Source organism: Hyla sarda, chromosome 2 (assembly GCF_029499605.1).
Source record: "Hyla sarda isolate aHylSar1 chromosome 2, aHylSar1.hap1, whole genome shotgun sequence".
NCBI lineage: Eukaryota > Metazoa > Chordata > Amphibia > Anura > Hylidae > Hyla > Hyla sarda.
The window spans coordinates 424,316,357-424,333,087 of NC_079190.1; the positions used below are offsets into that span (position 1 = coordinate 424,316,357).

Sequence of the window (16,731 nt, forward strand, 5' to 3'; positions counted from 1 at the left end):
CATACGGTTCTGTACGGTTCCTATTGACTCCCATGTAAAAAAAATATAAAAATATATATATATATATATATAATATTATATAATATTATATAATATTATATAATATTATATAATATTATATAATATATATATATATATATATATATATATATATACACATATACATATACATATATATATATATATTTTAATACAGTTTTTCACCTGGACCAAAAAGCTTTGACAACGGTTTTGGGTACAGATAAATAAAAAGGACAAAACCGTATAAGACGCAAAAAGGACTAAACCGGATGATTCGTTTGACATATGGTTTACAATGTTAAGTCAATGCATACGGTTTTCTATACGGTTCTGTACGGTTTTTAACTTGAAACCGTATACGGGAACTGTATAGCAAAATTGTGGTGTGCATGCACCCTAACACTATAGTGTAGGCCATCAGTCATCACCTGCACATCCTATATTACACAGAGAATGTTCGGCAAGAAAATTACCAGGCAGACATTACACATGCAGCAGGACCACTCAGAAATGCACCCTCTCTCCATAAAAGGCAATGCATTTTACGAGAGAATTAACATGTTAACTCTTTCTGCAGAGGACAAAATTGGAACTTCTGCAAACAATTTTTTTGTATGTGCACAGTGCCACAGAATCCCATTGAAAACAATGGAACTTTGCTGCAACGGCATTCCCGAGCAAAATTTTTCCACCAGATTCCACTCGGAAATACCGCCATGTGAGTGAAAAAGATAATATATATTTCTGTATTCTAGTTTTTTTCATTTACACTTACTTTAGCTGTTGAAGCCAAGGGATTATTTTTTTCATGTCGTCATTGATTGATTTCTCAATATCATCTAATGTGGGCTGATCTACAAAAGAAAACATGTTCAATATTCATTAATCTTATGGCTTAAAAACCAGAGATTTAGGGTTGTCCCATCCTTTAATTCTTGTAAGTTATGAATTCTCTATAGGACCATTTTGGAGATTATCTACCACAATTTGCCAAACTTGCCAAAGTCAGTCAGACATTCTCAGTTCTCTTGCCTCCAACACAACTTTAAGAACAGACTGTCCTGCCATATCCCACCCCTTGACAGGTGCAATTGAAACAAGATAATTGTGAAAACAGTGTTACTCTCTTAAAGGGGTACTCCGCCCCTAGATGTCTTATCCCCTATCCCAAGGATAGGGGATAAGATGTCTGATCACGGGGGGTCCAGCCACTGGGAACTTCCATGTTCATGACGTCACGCCACGCCCCCGTCATTCATGTCTATGGGAGGGGGCATGATGGCTAGTACAAAGACATCACACATCCTCCCACACACATGAATGAAGGGGTAGTGATGGCTGTGGTACCCCGTCATCCGGAAAAGAGTTTGCTCAGTGCACCGGCTGACTGGGGTGAGGAGCCGGAGATCGTGCGCGATCCTAGCGGCACCCCTCCCGTGATTAGACCTCTTATCCCCTATAACTCAGCCTTTTTATTTATAAATAGTAGCCAACTCATCTGAATGGGTGCCATTTACAATGTAGAAGTTGCTTTAACCCCTTAACGACCACGGACATAAATGTACGTCCTGGTTTGGCGGGACTTTAACGTCCTTTGTATGACCGCGAGCATCGGAACGGTGCTCGCGTCATACATGGCAGGTTCCAGCTGCCCATAATGGCATAATGGAAGACATCCGCGGAAAAAAAAAAAAAAATGATCTAAAAGTTTTAGATATGCAAATGTGGTATCTAAAAAAAGTACAGATGATGGCGCAAAAAATGAGCCCTCATACCGCCCTATATACGAAAAAATGAAAAAATTATAGGTGGTCAAAATAGGGCGATTTTAGATTACTGATTTTGTACAAAAAGTTTTTGATTTTTTTTAAGCGGTAAAAAAAAATATAAAAGTATCTAGCCATGGGTATCATTTTAATCGCATTGACCCACAGAATAAAGAACACATTTTTACCGTAAATTGTACAGTTTGAAAACGAACCCCTCCAAAATGTGCAAAATTTGGGTTTTCATTTAAATTTCCTCCCTGAAAAATGTTTTGGGTTCGCCGTACATTTTATGGTAAAATGAGAGGTTTCATTACAAAGTACAATTGATCACGCAAAAAACAAGGCCTTATATGGGTCTGTAGATGGAAATATAAAAAAAGAGTTCTGGATTTTAGAAGGCGAGGAGGAAAAAACGAAAACGCAAAAATAAAATTGGCCTGGTCCTTAAGGTGAAAATGGGCTTTGTCATTAAGGGGTTAAGGAAAATTAAATGAACACCCACATTTTTATTTTTTTAAAGACTAGTTAACTTAATTAGCATTTTCACTTTGTTTTTAGTTTTTTTTTATCACAGGCAGTGCCAAAACCTTCAAAAGACAGATACAAAATGAACCAAATGAACCCCATTGACTACAACAGGGTCCACTGAGTTTTAAAAGCAAGAATGCTTTGCTGACTTTACTAGCATTTTAACAAAATCTTACCAAATCCATAAAGCATGAGCTGGAACATTCCTGAATGAAGATCTACAAACACATGGAGACACTCTGACCGCCCACAGGGCTCAAGAATAGGGATGACTAATGTTGGTAGTGCAGTTTCCACAAATGCTACAACACAAGAAGAAATCTTGAATCAAAAAGCATAAAAAGGAGATTTTTTTAACACTTACCGTAAAATCTCTTTCTCGAAGGATCCATTGGGGGACACAGACCGTGGGTGTATACTGCTGTCTCTAGGAGGTGTGACACTATGGTAATAAAAAAAAGTCGGCTCCTCCCAGCAGGATATGCCCGCCTTCAGGCCCTGAGCTAATCAGTTTAAGTTCCAGAGCAATAGGAGGAGACCAACCGGTCAAAGAAAAACCCCAAACTGTCCGAGAACCAGAAGAAAAAACATAACTGAGCTATGGACAGATAACCAAAGGAAATCCCATAAAGGGTGGGAGCTGTGTCCCCCAATGGATCCTTCGAGAAAGAGATTTTATGGTAAGTGTTAAAAAAAATCTCCTTTTCTCTATCGGCTCCATTGGGGGACACAGACCGTGGGAAGTACCAAAGCTGTCCCTTGGGTGGGCAGATAAGCAGTCAGGCAGACGGCCGATCCACTGCCGCCTGCAACACTTTACGACCCAGACTAGCATCAGCCGATGCAAAAGTATGAACTCTGGGGAGGGAACAGATAGGGTAGGACAAACCCCGCCCAAGGAATCACTAGGGCGTCCACGGCCAGAGCCTGAGGGTCCACATCCGGAATGCCCCAGAGGTCGCAGAGTTGCGCGAAGACCTCTGGATGTAGAGACAACTCGCCGGGGTCGGGTGAGGACCGACTGAGGAAGTCCGCTTCCCAGTTGAGCACTCCCGGAATGTGAATCGCCGAAACGGCCGGAACCTAGTTTACGCCCAGGTGAGAATCTTTGTCACCTCGGCCATGGTTGCCGAGCTGCGAGTGCCGCCCTGTCGATTTATGTACGCCACGGCCGTGGCGTTGTCCGACTGGACGCGGACAGGACGGGACTGAATACAGGACTCCCAATGAAGAAGACGAAGAAGAATTGCCTGTAATTCCAATATGTTTATCGGAAGAAGGGTCTCTCGGGGAGACCATAACCCCTGAACCGTCCAATCCCTGAACACGCCGCCCCAGCCCGACAGGCTGGCATCTGTTGTAATAACCTGCCAGTGAAGGGGAAGAAATGACCGCACTTGGAGAAGAAAGGGGGAGCGGAGCCACCAGAGCAGAGACTGACTGACCCTGCGAGGGAGAACAATCTGATGATAGAGGGACAGAGGAGACCTGTTCCATCGAGAGAGAATCGCCAGTTGAAGGGGGCGGTAATGAAACTGGGCAAAGGGTACAGCCTCCATAGTTGCCACCATGCGACCCAGGACTTCCATACAAGTGTGGATGGGGACTGAGACCTGGGTTCGAAGGGAGCGGACCCCCGACAGAAGCGCCAGACGTTTGTCCGGCGGGAGACAAATTCGGGCAGAGGCCGTGTCGAATCGAAGTCCCAGGAAGGTTAGAGACTGGGTAGGACGGAGGACTGACTTGTCCCAGTTGACCATCCACCCGAAGCGATGCAGAGTGTGGAGGGTGATGTCCAGATTCTCCAGAGTCTGGGCTCTGGTTGGAGCATTGATGAGAAGGTAGTCCAGGTAGGGTATCACCGAGATTCCCCTCGACCGTAACAGGCCCATCACTGGCACAAGGATCTTTGTAAAGACACGAGGAGCCGTGGCTAGACCAAAGGGGAGGGCTATGAATTGAAAGGGCCCCTCCGGAACCGCAAAGCGGAGGTACCGATGATGGCCTGGAAATATTGGCAAATGGAGGTAGGCATCCTTGATGTCCACCGATGAAAGGAACTCCCCTTGTTCCAGGGACGCCACCACCGAATGGAGAGATTCCATTCGGAAGTGGCGGATAAGAAGGTGACTGTTGAGACGCTTGAGGTCTAGGATTGGTCGCACAGAACCGTCCTACTTGGGGACCAGAAAAAGATTTGAATAGAAACCCCTAAACCGTTCCCCTGGAGGAACGGGAACGATAACCCCCTGGCAAAGCAGAGACTGGAGAGCTACTCGAAAAGGAGGAGGAGACCGGGGGGCCCGGGATCGAAAAAAGCGATCCCTCGGAAGGGAGGCAAATTCGATTCAGTAACCGTTGGACACCACGCCCCTGACCCAAGAGTCCTGAATGTGTGAGGTCCAGATGTCTCGAAAAAGTGAGAGACGACCTCCCACACGAGAAGAAACCGCGGGTGGGGGCCTTACTTCATGCAGAAGTGGGTTTGCGGTTGCCTTATTTGGGTGCAAAACGGCCGGACCGGTTGTAGTCAGACTTCCAAGAGGGGCGGGCCCGGAACGAGGGAGCCTTCTTGTCCCGCGAGGGTGCCTGCCCGGACCCTTTACTGGAGCCAGAGGTCCGAAAGGACCGAAAGGAAAAGTACTTCCTTTGGGAAATAGGGCGAGCCTTATTTTGAGGTAACAAGGAACTCTTACCTCCCGTTGCTTCAGAGATAATCTCATCAAGGCGTTTGCCAAAAAGACGGCCACCCGTATAAGGAAGCTCAGTGAGAGACCTTTTGGAAGTGGCATCCGCATTCCAAGCTTTAAACCACATAGAGCGGCGGAGAGACGCTAGGTGACCCACAGCAAAGGCAGAACAACGGGCTGACTGCATGGAAGCTGTGCACAGGAAGTCCCCAGCTTTAGAGCATTGGAGAGCCAGAGCAGATAGATTTTCTGGGGGGTTCCCGCTAAGATATCCTGAAGGAGCTTTTGGCACCACTCCGACCGTGCCTTAGACACCCATGTCGAGGCGAAAATGGGAAGAAGAGAAGAGCCAGCTGCTTCAGAGGCAAACTTCGCTAAGGATTCTACCTTCTTGTCCGTGGGATCCTTGAAGGCAGCGGCATCTGCCAGAGGCAGTGTAGTCGCCTTAGAGATCTGGGAGATTGGTGGATCCACTGAGGGAGGGGAAACCACCTTAGTGACAAAGACCTTGTCAAATGGATAATGTTCTTGAATCGACTTGATTCCCGGGAACCTCTTGTCTGGATGTTTCCATGCAGATTCCAGAATTTCATCAAAGTCAGTGTGAGAGCTGAACCTTTGAGGTGCTGGCTTAGCACGATGAAAGAATACTCCTGGAGTGACATCCGAAGATCCTGGGTCCTCCAAGTGAAAGGTGTCTCTTATGGCTGTCACCAATGAGTTCACTCTTGCAATTGAGTCAGAGCGGTCCTGAGTCAGATGCCGGCTCGGAAGCCTCGTCCACCAGTTCACCAGGAGAATGAACGAGTAGAGGCAGTCCTGGAGGGGGGCGACCCTGACCAGGTATGCAGCTCTGGCGTGGCAGAGTGGCGACTCCGAGAACGTCCTCTGGAGGAGCAACGTTTGTGCCCAGATGACAGGGGGGGGGGGGGGCGGGACCCACGAGGGGAACGCTCACGTCTATCTGAAGACTCAATGTCAGTGTCAGACGTGGCACCCTTAGTACGCTTATGAGAACGTGAAGTATGTGGAGACGAGGAACGGGCCCTCTCAGAGGCCCTGCGCAGGGAAGACCCCTTCAAGGCGGACACCACTTCCCGGGAGGCCTCAGCCACCGAACGGGAGACTTGGGTCAAGTCAGCCATATACTGGGTAAGGGAAGAAACCCAGGCTGGTGGACCGAAAGGGCATCAGGGGGTACCAGGGGGTCTGGGAGAGCAGTGGAGCAGGCAGGGCAAGTGGGCTCAGTAGAGCCAGACATTTTGGTACTACAGTGCTTACAGACAAAATAAGTCACTGATGTTCCAGGTTTCTGTTTAGAGGGAGGAACAGCTCTGGGTACGGACATTATGAGAAAAAGACAGGAACTTTCTCACCCTAGTCTGTGTCCCCTGACAGCTGCAGTGAGGAAAAAACAGCTCCGTGCAGCTAGTGTGAGAAACAGGCCAGCCAATAGTAGAGGGGGGCGTGCCTGCAGCTGAGGCACTAACAAATTGGCCCCCCTCTGACTGAAAATCGTGCCCACAGCGCTGATTGGAGGCCAATTCGAACATCAGAAAAGCTCCGACAGCCCTGTGGGCGGAGCTAAGGACAAGCCGAGAAGAAACTGTAATGGCGCCTGCTCCTTGTCCCGAGCGCACATGTCAGTCGCATATGCGCTCGGGGAAACAGAGCGGGCGGCCAATACGCCAGCAGAGACTGCCGGAGAAAGCGAAAGTAAGCCGGCGCTGAGAGCGCCCGGCCCGTACCAGCGCCGCAGCTGTCAGCCGCATATAAGGCGCAGCAGTCTAGTCCCAGTAACACACACACCCAGTGAAAAAACAAAGTACATGCCCCCTCAGGTGCCACTGCTCCCCCAGAATAAAGTCCAGAATAAAAGTCCATCCCCAGTAAGTCAGCCTCATAACATGAAAAGGTGGGCCAAAAACAGGGGGTCTCCAGAGGTTGCAAATCCGCACCTGAAGAGAAAAGGGGGGGGGGGGGAAGTACTTACCTCATTCAGAAGAACTTACCTGATGGAGTCTTCAGTGAAGTCTTCAGTCAGCTTTAGTTACCTGCATCACGCCTGGCTGCTATGCGTGAGCGAGGCGAGCAGGGAAAATAGGGGGACCCGGACCCATGAGGTACCAACCCAGGCGCTGAGCGTTGGTGAGGGGGGGGTGAACAGCGCATATACGCAATGTCTGTGCCCCCTTACTCGCAATGGGGAAACAGCGAACAGGAGTCCCCGAGTCCCCACCTGAAAACAGAAAAGAAAAAGGAATAAAAAATGAACACGTCCCTATACTAGGAAAACAAAAAAATCAGAAGACCTGGTCTGGAGAATTCCAGACCATGTCCACCTCCTTCAGACATGAAGCTTAAACTGATTAGCTCAGGGCCTGAAGGCGGGTATATCCTGCTGGGAGGAGCCGACTTTTTTATTACCATAGTGTCACACTTCCTAGAGACAGCAGCATACACCCACGGTCTGTGTCCCCCAATGGAGCCAATAAAGAAATTATAATATAGTATGTACCAATATATCAATAGTCAATATAACAATCTGTGAATGAGCTTGTCCGTCAATATCACAGCGCAACTTCTAAAAGGGATTTTCCCACAAAGATAAATACCGTATCTACTCGAGTATAAGCTGACCCGAGTATAAGCCGAGACCCCTAATTTCAACCCAAAATCCCAGGAAAAGTTATTGACTCGAGTATAAGCCTAGGGTGGGAAACACATCATCCCCCCAGCATCATCCAGACCCGTCATTAACATCCTCATCATCATCACCGCCTGTCATCATCCAGACCCTCATCATCATCACCTGTCATCATCCCCTTGTCATCATCCCACACATCCCCCTTCATCATCCCCTTGTCGTCATCATCCCCACCCCCCTTCATCATCCCCTTGTCATCATCCCCACCCCCCTTCATCATCCCCTTGTCATCATCCCACACACCCCCTTCATCATCCCCTTGTCATCATCCCACACACCCCCTTCATCATCATCCCCACCCCCCTTCATCATCCCACCCCCCTTCATCATCCCCTTATCATCCCACACCCCCCCTTCATCATCCTCTTCTCATCATCCGCCCTCAGTGGTCTTCAACCTGCGGACCTCCAGAGGTTTCAAAACTACAACTCCCAGCAAGCCCGGGCAGCCATCGGCTGTCCGGGCTTGCTGAGAGTTGTAGTTTTGAAACCTCCGGAGGTCCGCAGGTTGAAGACCACTGCGGCCTTCAACATCATCCAGCCCCCTCTCACCCCCCTTTAGTTCTGAGTACTCACCTCCGCTCGGCGCTGGTCCGGTCCTGCAGGACTGTCCAGTGAGGAGGTGGTCCGGTGGGATAGTGGTTCCGGGCTGCTATCTTCACCGGGGGCGCCTCTTCTCCGCGCTTCCGGCCCGGAATAGAGGCGTTGCCTTGACAATGAAGCAGAAGTACGTTGGCAATGAACGTACCTCTGCGTCGTTGTCAAGGCAACGTGACTATTCTGGGGCCGGGCCCGAAGCGCTTAGAAGAGGCCTCCCCGGTGAAGATAGCAGCCCGGAACCACTATCCCACCGGACGACCTCCTCACCGGACAGTCCTGCAGCACCGGACCAGCGCCGAGCGGAGGAGAGTACTGTACAGAACTAAAGGGGGTGAGAGGGGGCTGGATGATGTCGAAGGCCGCAGTGGTCTTCAACCTGCGGACCTCCGGAGGTTTCAAAACTACAACTCCCAGCAAGCCCGGACAGCCGATGGCTGCCCGGGCTTGCTGGGAGTTGTAGTTTTGAAACCTCTGGAGGTCCGCAGGTTGAAGACCACTGCGGGTGGGGGAGTTCACTCGAGTATAAGCCGAGGGGGGTGTTTTCAGCACGAAAAATCGTGCTGAAAAACTCGGCTTATACTCGAGTATATACGGTAGGTCTAAACTATTGATGTACCAATAGGTTTATTAAAATGTACTGAGAGAGATATACTTACAAATCACCCTATTTTTGTTTTGTCCTGTTGCCCTTGTTTACAACAGTCTTTGGGCATCCACCAAACATGCTCTGTACATTTACACCCTGCATTCTTAAGGGGTTAAACCCATTTCCAAGGCACAAGCATTTCTCAAAATGTACTGTTTGAGAGATACTTATCCCCCCATGTGACATCTTTACTTTGCTGTGTTGGGCATTCACTTAGACGGTCAGGCATGGTCAGTACAACTGCATATTACTTTAGTTAACTACAGTGCATGCAAGAACGGGGGATTGTGGGAAAGTGTGAGCTTGTTGCATTGAAACAGCAGGATCTTAGTTTAGAGAGGAAACCAGGAAGTGATCAGATCCATGGAGAAGGAGAATAGTACTGTCATATAGGTCATTTTATCTTTAAAAAAAATAAAAAATAAATTAAAAAAAAGCACAGTAATACATTACAGCCTGAAACATCAGTGCAGAAAACAGTAGAGATAACCAATTATGTGACGGCCCAAATGAAAGACTGTGATACTAGCAGATATGGTATCCTGAAAGTACTAACCATTTTTGTTCATCCAACAATACAGAACATTTGATAATTATACATCTATTAAGTACAGTTAATTATTGAATAAAGACATGCCATTATATACGTAAGCAAACTACAGATGTAAATATACCTACAGTTGTCATTTGGGTTGAAATTCTTTAAGATGGCTTTTAACTCCTGTAACTTCTGATGTGATCGAGCATGGACACTGTCTATTAGCAGTTTTTCTATAGACAAATGGTCAATCTATAAAACATGAGAGGATTCATAAACAAAAAAAGATTTATAAACTTTTTATTGCTAAAAGATTATAAGACAAAAAGGTATTAACAACTTACCCGCATAGCTCTTTCTATTAATTTAGAATCACAAGTTGGCAGTGGAGGCTCGTGTGAAATTTGCAGTGGTTTTGAGCCATCGTTCTCATCTATCTTTATTGTGACCTTGTGAACAGAGGCTGTACCTGTTTTTCTTCCCAGTACCTGTTGGCTGTACAAAAAAAAATAAAAAATACACAATCAAACATATCAGAAATAGTTGGTTAAAGAGATTGCCTGGTTTTAAAAAATTCATAGCCTATCTTCAAAATGGCCATCAACATAACATTGGTGGGAGCCTGACTCAGTATCCCCTTAGAATGGTTGGTGTCTTGAGAGTTGGACGCCCACCAATCTAATATTGATGGCCTATGGCTGAGGCTAAAGTATCCTTTTTTAAAAACCCATATCACCTCTTTAAAATGTAGCGGTGACAACTGGTACTGAAATATAAGATAACAGAAGTCATTTCTGGGTAAAAACTTATTTAGGCACCACAACTTCTTTACTGTGCCGATTGGCCCTAAAAGTCAGATCCCCATTAATAAAACATTCACAGGTAATCCCAAGAATATGCCATTATTAAAAAAAAAATTTTTATTATCCCAAGGTGTACATTATGGTATTAGATATGCAACCAGAGCTTGGTTAGTGTTGGCCTAGATGGTGGGACCCTCAAAAGCCAGCAAAAACAGCAGGTCAGTTTAAAGGGGTTAGACTATGAACAAAAATTGGCTGCCTGGCAGTCTCCAGCCTGTTTGCAGCCGGCGGAGTTTGTCAGGTGTCAGAAACAGCCAACTCGTCTGTGATGCAATATGCGTAACTCCCGCTGACATTAATGGGAGGTGTGCAAACGGCATAGCATCTGGAGCATTGTTTACATAACTTTAGGTGTTATATAAATAGCGTTATTTTCATAAACCCATTATGACACCAATGGAGAGCAACTCCTACCCGGAAACCTGAGATATATATAAAAAAAAAAGCATGCCATTCCGCATCTTATTTCTTCGAATAAACATCCAGTTAGAGGTTAGTATATAAAAGATTATTACATATAAAGTCTAAATCAGACATAAAATTAAAGTTTAAGTTTTTAAAGTTTACTTTATGTGGCAAACTCTAGAGAAGAGTTATCCTTTTCTGCCCAGTTGGTAGACACTGTTCTAGTGGACTGGGCCCCAAAGGAGTCAGAGCTGGCAGGTTTCACAGGCTTGAGCTACTGCTAGACAAATAGTGACCTTACAAACTACTAGTCCCTTCTTCTTTCCCCCCAAACTGGTTCTGTTAGGTGCCAATCTCTGATTGCCTCTAGATAAATTATAAGACACCACCTCATATCTAGAAAAGGCAAGCACTCCTCTTTAAGCTTTGGACATCTAGAGCCTACTGGATGCCAATAACCAATACTCAGAGCTTTTTAGAACTGCTGCCCACCTATGCCAGAAGAGATGAGGCATTCAACAAAGTGAGGTTGGTATGTAAAGCCTTTATTGACCAGCTCGCTCCCATGCAAAGGCAACTGGTATCCCAGGCTCCCTGAACGTTCCTGCATGGCGGGAACAGATCAGACTTTGCTGCCCAGACAGCAAGCTGCACAAACTGGGGGGAATTAAGCCTTCTGGGGGATCCCTTATTGCTGTGACACCCTACAACAGTGTTTCCCAACCAGGGTGCCTCCAGGTGTTGCAAAACTAGAACTCCCAGAATGCCTGGACAGCCTTTTGCTGTCCAGGCATTCTGGGAGTTCTAGTTTTGCAACACCTGGAGGCACCCTGGTTGGGAAACACTGCCCTACAACAACTGGAAGATCAAATTCACAAATAATAATACTTATTGTCACAGGCAAAAAACAGACCAATGTACCAGTTATTGAGCTAAATAAAAAAAAAAAAAAAAAACTTAAACTTTGATAGTTTACAGTTTGCAAGGATAAATATTTAAAACAAACACTATATGGTGCCTAGTGCCTCTTTTAGAACGTACATACAAAAGATAACACAATGGTTGGGTCAAATGGTGTAAAACATCACTCTTGTGGGCAAGCGAAGATACTGACAAAAATAGTATGGGCCTTATAAACTGGGAAGGTTAAAAAAAAAAAAAAAATAAATCATTAAATAAGACTATAGTAGTCTCACATCAAACCAAATGTACTTATGCCAGAAAAGTCCACCAACAACTCTGAGCCAGACTAAAGGTCACCAGTACCAAAGGTCTCACACAGCTCAACGCTGTTAAGTATAGACTGAGGAAGTAGAAAAGAAGTATAATGACGCTCTCATGTGCAGCTGCTGTCTGCTATGGAAGTCTTGGTTGATACTATAAAGTTATTTGTTTACAGACTGTTCTCGAAATTGGTATAATGTACACATCCCATAAGAGCACCACAACATAAAAACCACTCCACACCAGCTTATTGCCAGAGAGGATGGCATTAGAGAAACACAGACACTGTCCGAAAAATGCATCTAAAGTCGTCTTGAGCACAAGAGAAGCATTGTCCCCAATGTTTTGCCAGACAGACTTTACCAAGTGGTATTAGGGGTATGCATGGCCTCTATTGACCAGCCGTCTCCCAGCAGCCATGCACAAGGCACTCGGCGCCCCCAGCTCCCTGGGCATTCTGGTGCAGCTAAGGTCCTGCTTCCAAAACTGCAGGGCAGCAAGCTGCACGAAGCACTAAAGGCAAACATGTAGGGATGAAAATACTGGGGGATCCCTGTACCAGACTTCAGGCTAACTCCACCAGGAAGCCACAAAAGGGGATAGTGCTGTAAGATGACCTGCAGCCTAATGTGGCCGGGCTCTTCTATATCCCACAATGTCTCCCTGAGGAATCTTCCATGTCGGACAGCATAACTGAACTGAGCTGTGGAGATAAATGTTCCTTATTTATCTTTCTTGTCCTGAGGTGGGAGGTGCTCTCCAGGGTTGATGTCAGAGATGAAGGGGTAAAACCCCTTTAAGGACTTATAAAGGGAAGCAGCAACCAGATTCCAGTTGTGTATTTATTTATTTATTTATTTATTTTTTTAATGGCAAGGTGATGCTCCACTGTTCCTCCTGACAACTCTGATACACCTCCACCATTTGCTAACCATAACACCAGGTGCATAAATATAAAAAGGAAAAAAAAATAAAAAATCAATCCTTATAAAACACACAATTATAAATACATACTTCCAAACAGCCAAGATGAGGCATTTCCCTGCAAGGTATCTTTCAATCTGAACAAGATCACCCCAGCGTTCCCTGATTAACATTTGCGCCTGTGAGTGGAGGACTTCTAGCTGAAGTGATAAGCAGAAAGAATCTGGACAGCACACACTTAAGGAACCTTAACGTAAATATTGTACATGCTACAAGAGCAACCAGTAAAACATTACTATTATGGCATTTAAACAGCCCCCATAAGCTTGTTCCACCTGTTGGGACCTCTATTACACACAAGGTTAATATACAAGGTAACAGTTTGTTTACATAGTGATGGCTAATGGCCAAAATTGTCCCTAAAGAAGATGACAAAGTTCAATTCTATAGATTCATTCACACATAGATAATCTCAGACCGAGGTCTCAGTCCTGAAAAATGACACTCTAAAAAAGTTAAACATTATGTAATGAACTATTCCCATTAGAATATATAATATATATATAACTACCATTCCTCCACTTCTCCCATTATTATATTAAATAAATTAATGATACAACATTAACCCCTTAACCCCTTACCCTCTTGGGGACGCAGGGTGTTCGCATACGCCCTGCATCCCCGCTCCTTAAGGACTCAGGGCGTATCTGTCTGCTGAAATCATTCAGCAAGCATCCAGTGACAACACCTGGGGGGGGGTCCTTATCAAAACAAATCAGCGATTTGCGGCAATTCCGGGTCAATCGGGTCTCAGGAAAAAAAAAAAAAAAAAAAAGATGATGGGTGCCGTCCGAGAGGGCACCTATCATCCCTTAGCAGCAGGAGTGAGGTGGCAGTGGTGCACCCTCATGATACTCCTGATTCTTCGGCCGTTATCGGACGACTAATCAGGGCGCCTGCTGAAGGGGTATCCCTAACAGCACCCGCTCCGCCCTTGTTCCAGAGGGCAAGAGCAGGTGTCGGGAGCCCTCAGCTGAGGCACCGATCCCCAGCGGGATCGGGGGCCCCAGCAGCGGAGGCAGATCTTCACTGCGCAGCAGCAGGTGGTAAGGCGGGCCTCCTGCTGTTGCTAAGCAACAACTCCCAGCATGTACACAAGGGCATGCTGGGAGTTGTTATGCAACAGCAGAAGGCACAACTACAACTCCCAACATGCCCTTTGGTAGTTTGTGCAAGCTGGGGGTTGTAGTTATGCAACAGCTGGAGGTACATTTTTGCGCCTCCAGTTGTTGCATAACTACAACCCTCAGCATGCACGGACAGCCAAAGGGGATGTTGGGAGTTGCAGTAGTGTGCCTCCAGCTTTTGCATAACTGCAAGTCCCAGCATGCCCTTCGGCTGTAAGTGCATGCTGAGAGTTGTAGTTTTGCAACAGCTGAAGGCACACTGGTTGCAAAACACTGAGTTTGTTACCTAACCAGTGTGCCTCCAGCTGTTGCAAACTACAACTCCCAGCATGCACTGAAAGACTTATGCTGGGAGTTTTAGCTTTTCAACAGCTGGAGGCACACTGGTTGCGAAACACTGAGTTAAGTAACAAACTTAGTGTTTTGCAACCAGTGTGCCTCCAGCTGTTTCATAACAACAACCCCCAGCATGCACGACAGCCAAAAGGCATGCTGGGAGTTGTAGTTTTGAAACAGTTGGAGGCTTGACACAATCCCCCCCCCCCCCCAATATGTGAATGTACAGGGTACATTCACACAGACGGGTTTACGGTGAGTTTCTCGCTGCAAGTTTGAGATGCAAATTTTCCACCAGTGTGAATGTACCCTAAAAACACTACACTACACCAACACAAAATAAAAAGTAAAACACTACATCTGCATAAACCCCTACACAGTTACACCATACACCCCACCGCCCCCCCCTCCCCACAAAAAATGAAAAACGTCTGGTGTGGCACCGTTTCCAAAACAGAGCCTCCAGCTGTTGCTAAACAACAACTCCCAGTCCGAACAGCCAGTGACTGCCCTGACAGGCTGGGAGTTTTGCAACAGCTGGAGGCACCCTGTTTGGGAAACACTGCTGTAGGTTAATTTTGGTATCAGAGGCAAGTGTAATTCTTGCATCTGGGTCAGTCCCCATGCAAATTCCTAATGTAGACCTCACACGCGCATGGTGCTCTCTCACTTTGGAGCCACATATGGGGCATTTCCGTACTCGGGAGAAATTGCCTAATAAATTCTGGGGGGGGGGGGGGCTTTTTCTCCTTTTACCCCTTTTGAAAAGGTAAAGTTGGAGTCTACACATTTTTTACACTAACATGCTGGTGTTGCCCAATACTTTTCATTTTGACAAGAGGTAAAATTTGTAACTTAATTTCTCCCGAGTACGAAAATATCCCATATGTGGGCGTAAAATGCTCTGCAGGCGCACAACAGGGCTCAGAATGAGAGCGCACTATGTAAATTTGAGGCCCAAATTGGTGATTTGCACAGAGGTGGCTGATTTTACAGCGATTCTGACAAACGCAAAATACCCACGTGTGACCCCATTTTGGAAACTACACCCCTCACGGAAAGTAACAAGGGGTATAGTGAGCCTTAACACGCCACAGGTATTTGACAATCTTTGTTAAAATTGGATGAGAAAATGAAAAAAAAAAAAAATCACTAAAATGCTGGTGTTACCCTAAATATTTCATTTTCACAAGGGAAAATTGGGAAAAAAGCCCCCCAAAATGTGTATCAACATTTCTTCTGAGTAAGAACATACCCCATATGTGAATGTAAAGTGCTGGCAAACTACAATGCTCAGAAGAGAAGGAGCGCCATTGGGCTTTTGGAGAGAAAATTTGACGGGAATTGAAGGCCACGTGTGTTTACAAAGCCCCCATGGTGCCAGAACAATGGACCCCGCCCACGTGACCCCATTTTGGAAACTACACCCCTCACGTAATGTATTAAGGGGTGGATTGAGCATTTACACCCCACAGGTGTCTGACAGATTTTTGGAACAGTGGTCCATGAAAATAAATTAAATTTTTCATTTGCACAGCCCACTGTTCCAAAGATCTGTCAAACACCAGTGGGGTGTAAATACTCACTGCACCCCTTATTAAATTCTGTGAGGGGTGTAGTTTCCAAAGTGGGGTCACATGTGGGGGGGTCCACTGTTCTGGCACAACGGGGGGCTTTGTAAACGCACATTGCCTCCCACTTCTATCTCAACCAAATTCTCTCACCAAAAGCTCAATGGCACTCCTCTTCTGGGCATTGTAGTTCGCCCAAAGAGCACTTTACATCCACATATAGGGTATTTCCATACTCAGAAGAAATGGGGTTACAAATTTTGGGAGGCTTTTTCTCCAATTACCCCTTGTGAAAATGAAAAATTGGGGGCAACACCAGCATTTTAGTGAAAAAAAATCAAATTTTCCATTTTCACGTCCAAATTTAGCGGAAATTTGTCAAGAACCTGTGGGGTGTTAAGGGCTCACTGTACCCCTTGTTACATTCCTTGAGGGGTGTAGTTTCCAAAATAGTATGCCGTTTTTTTTTTTTTTTTGGCTGTTCTTGCAACATAGGGGCTTCCTAAATGCAACATGCCCCCCAAAAACCATTTCAGCTAAATTTGCTTTCCAAAAGCCAAATGTGACTACTTCTCTTCTGAGCATTGTAGTGCGCCCGCAGTGCACTTGACGTCCACACATGGGGTATTTCCATACTCAGAAGAGATGGGGCTACAAATTTTGGTGGCATTTTCTCCTATAACCCCTTGTAAAAATGTACAATTTGGGGAAAAACCATCATTT

At 46.0% G+C, this 16,731-nt stretch overlaps 1 protein-coding gene across 4 annotated transcripts in view; it reads right to left on the reverse strand.

The window, feature by feature from the left end:
- MED14 (mediator complex subunit 14) overlaps positions 1-16,731 on the reverse strand; it is a 72,495-nt gene that overhangs the window by 32,364 nt on the left and 23,400 nt on the right. For all 4 annotated transcript variants that reach the window (XM_056558935.1, XM_056558936.1, XM_056558937.1 and 1 more), the window contains exons 8-12: positions 13,005-13,137; positions 9,843-9,993; positions 9,639-9,750; positions 2,495-2,620; positions 797-875 (exon numbers count right to left, since the gene is read on the reverse strand). In XM_056558935.1, the coding sequence (XP_056414910.1) occupies positions 797-875; positions 2,495-2,620; positions 9,639-9,750; positions 9,843-9,993; positions 13,005-13,137 (601 nt within the window). The remainder of the gene's footprint in view (positions 1-796; positions 876-2,494; positions 2,621-9,638; positions 9,751-9,842; positions 9,994-13,004; positions 13,138-16,731) is intronic.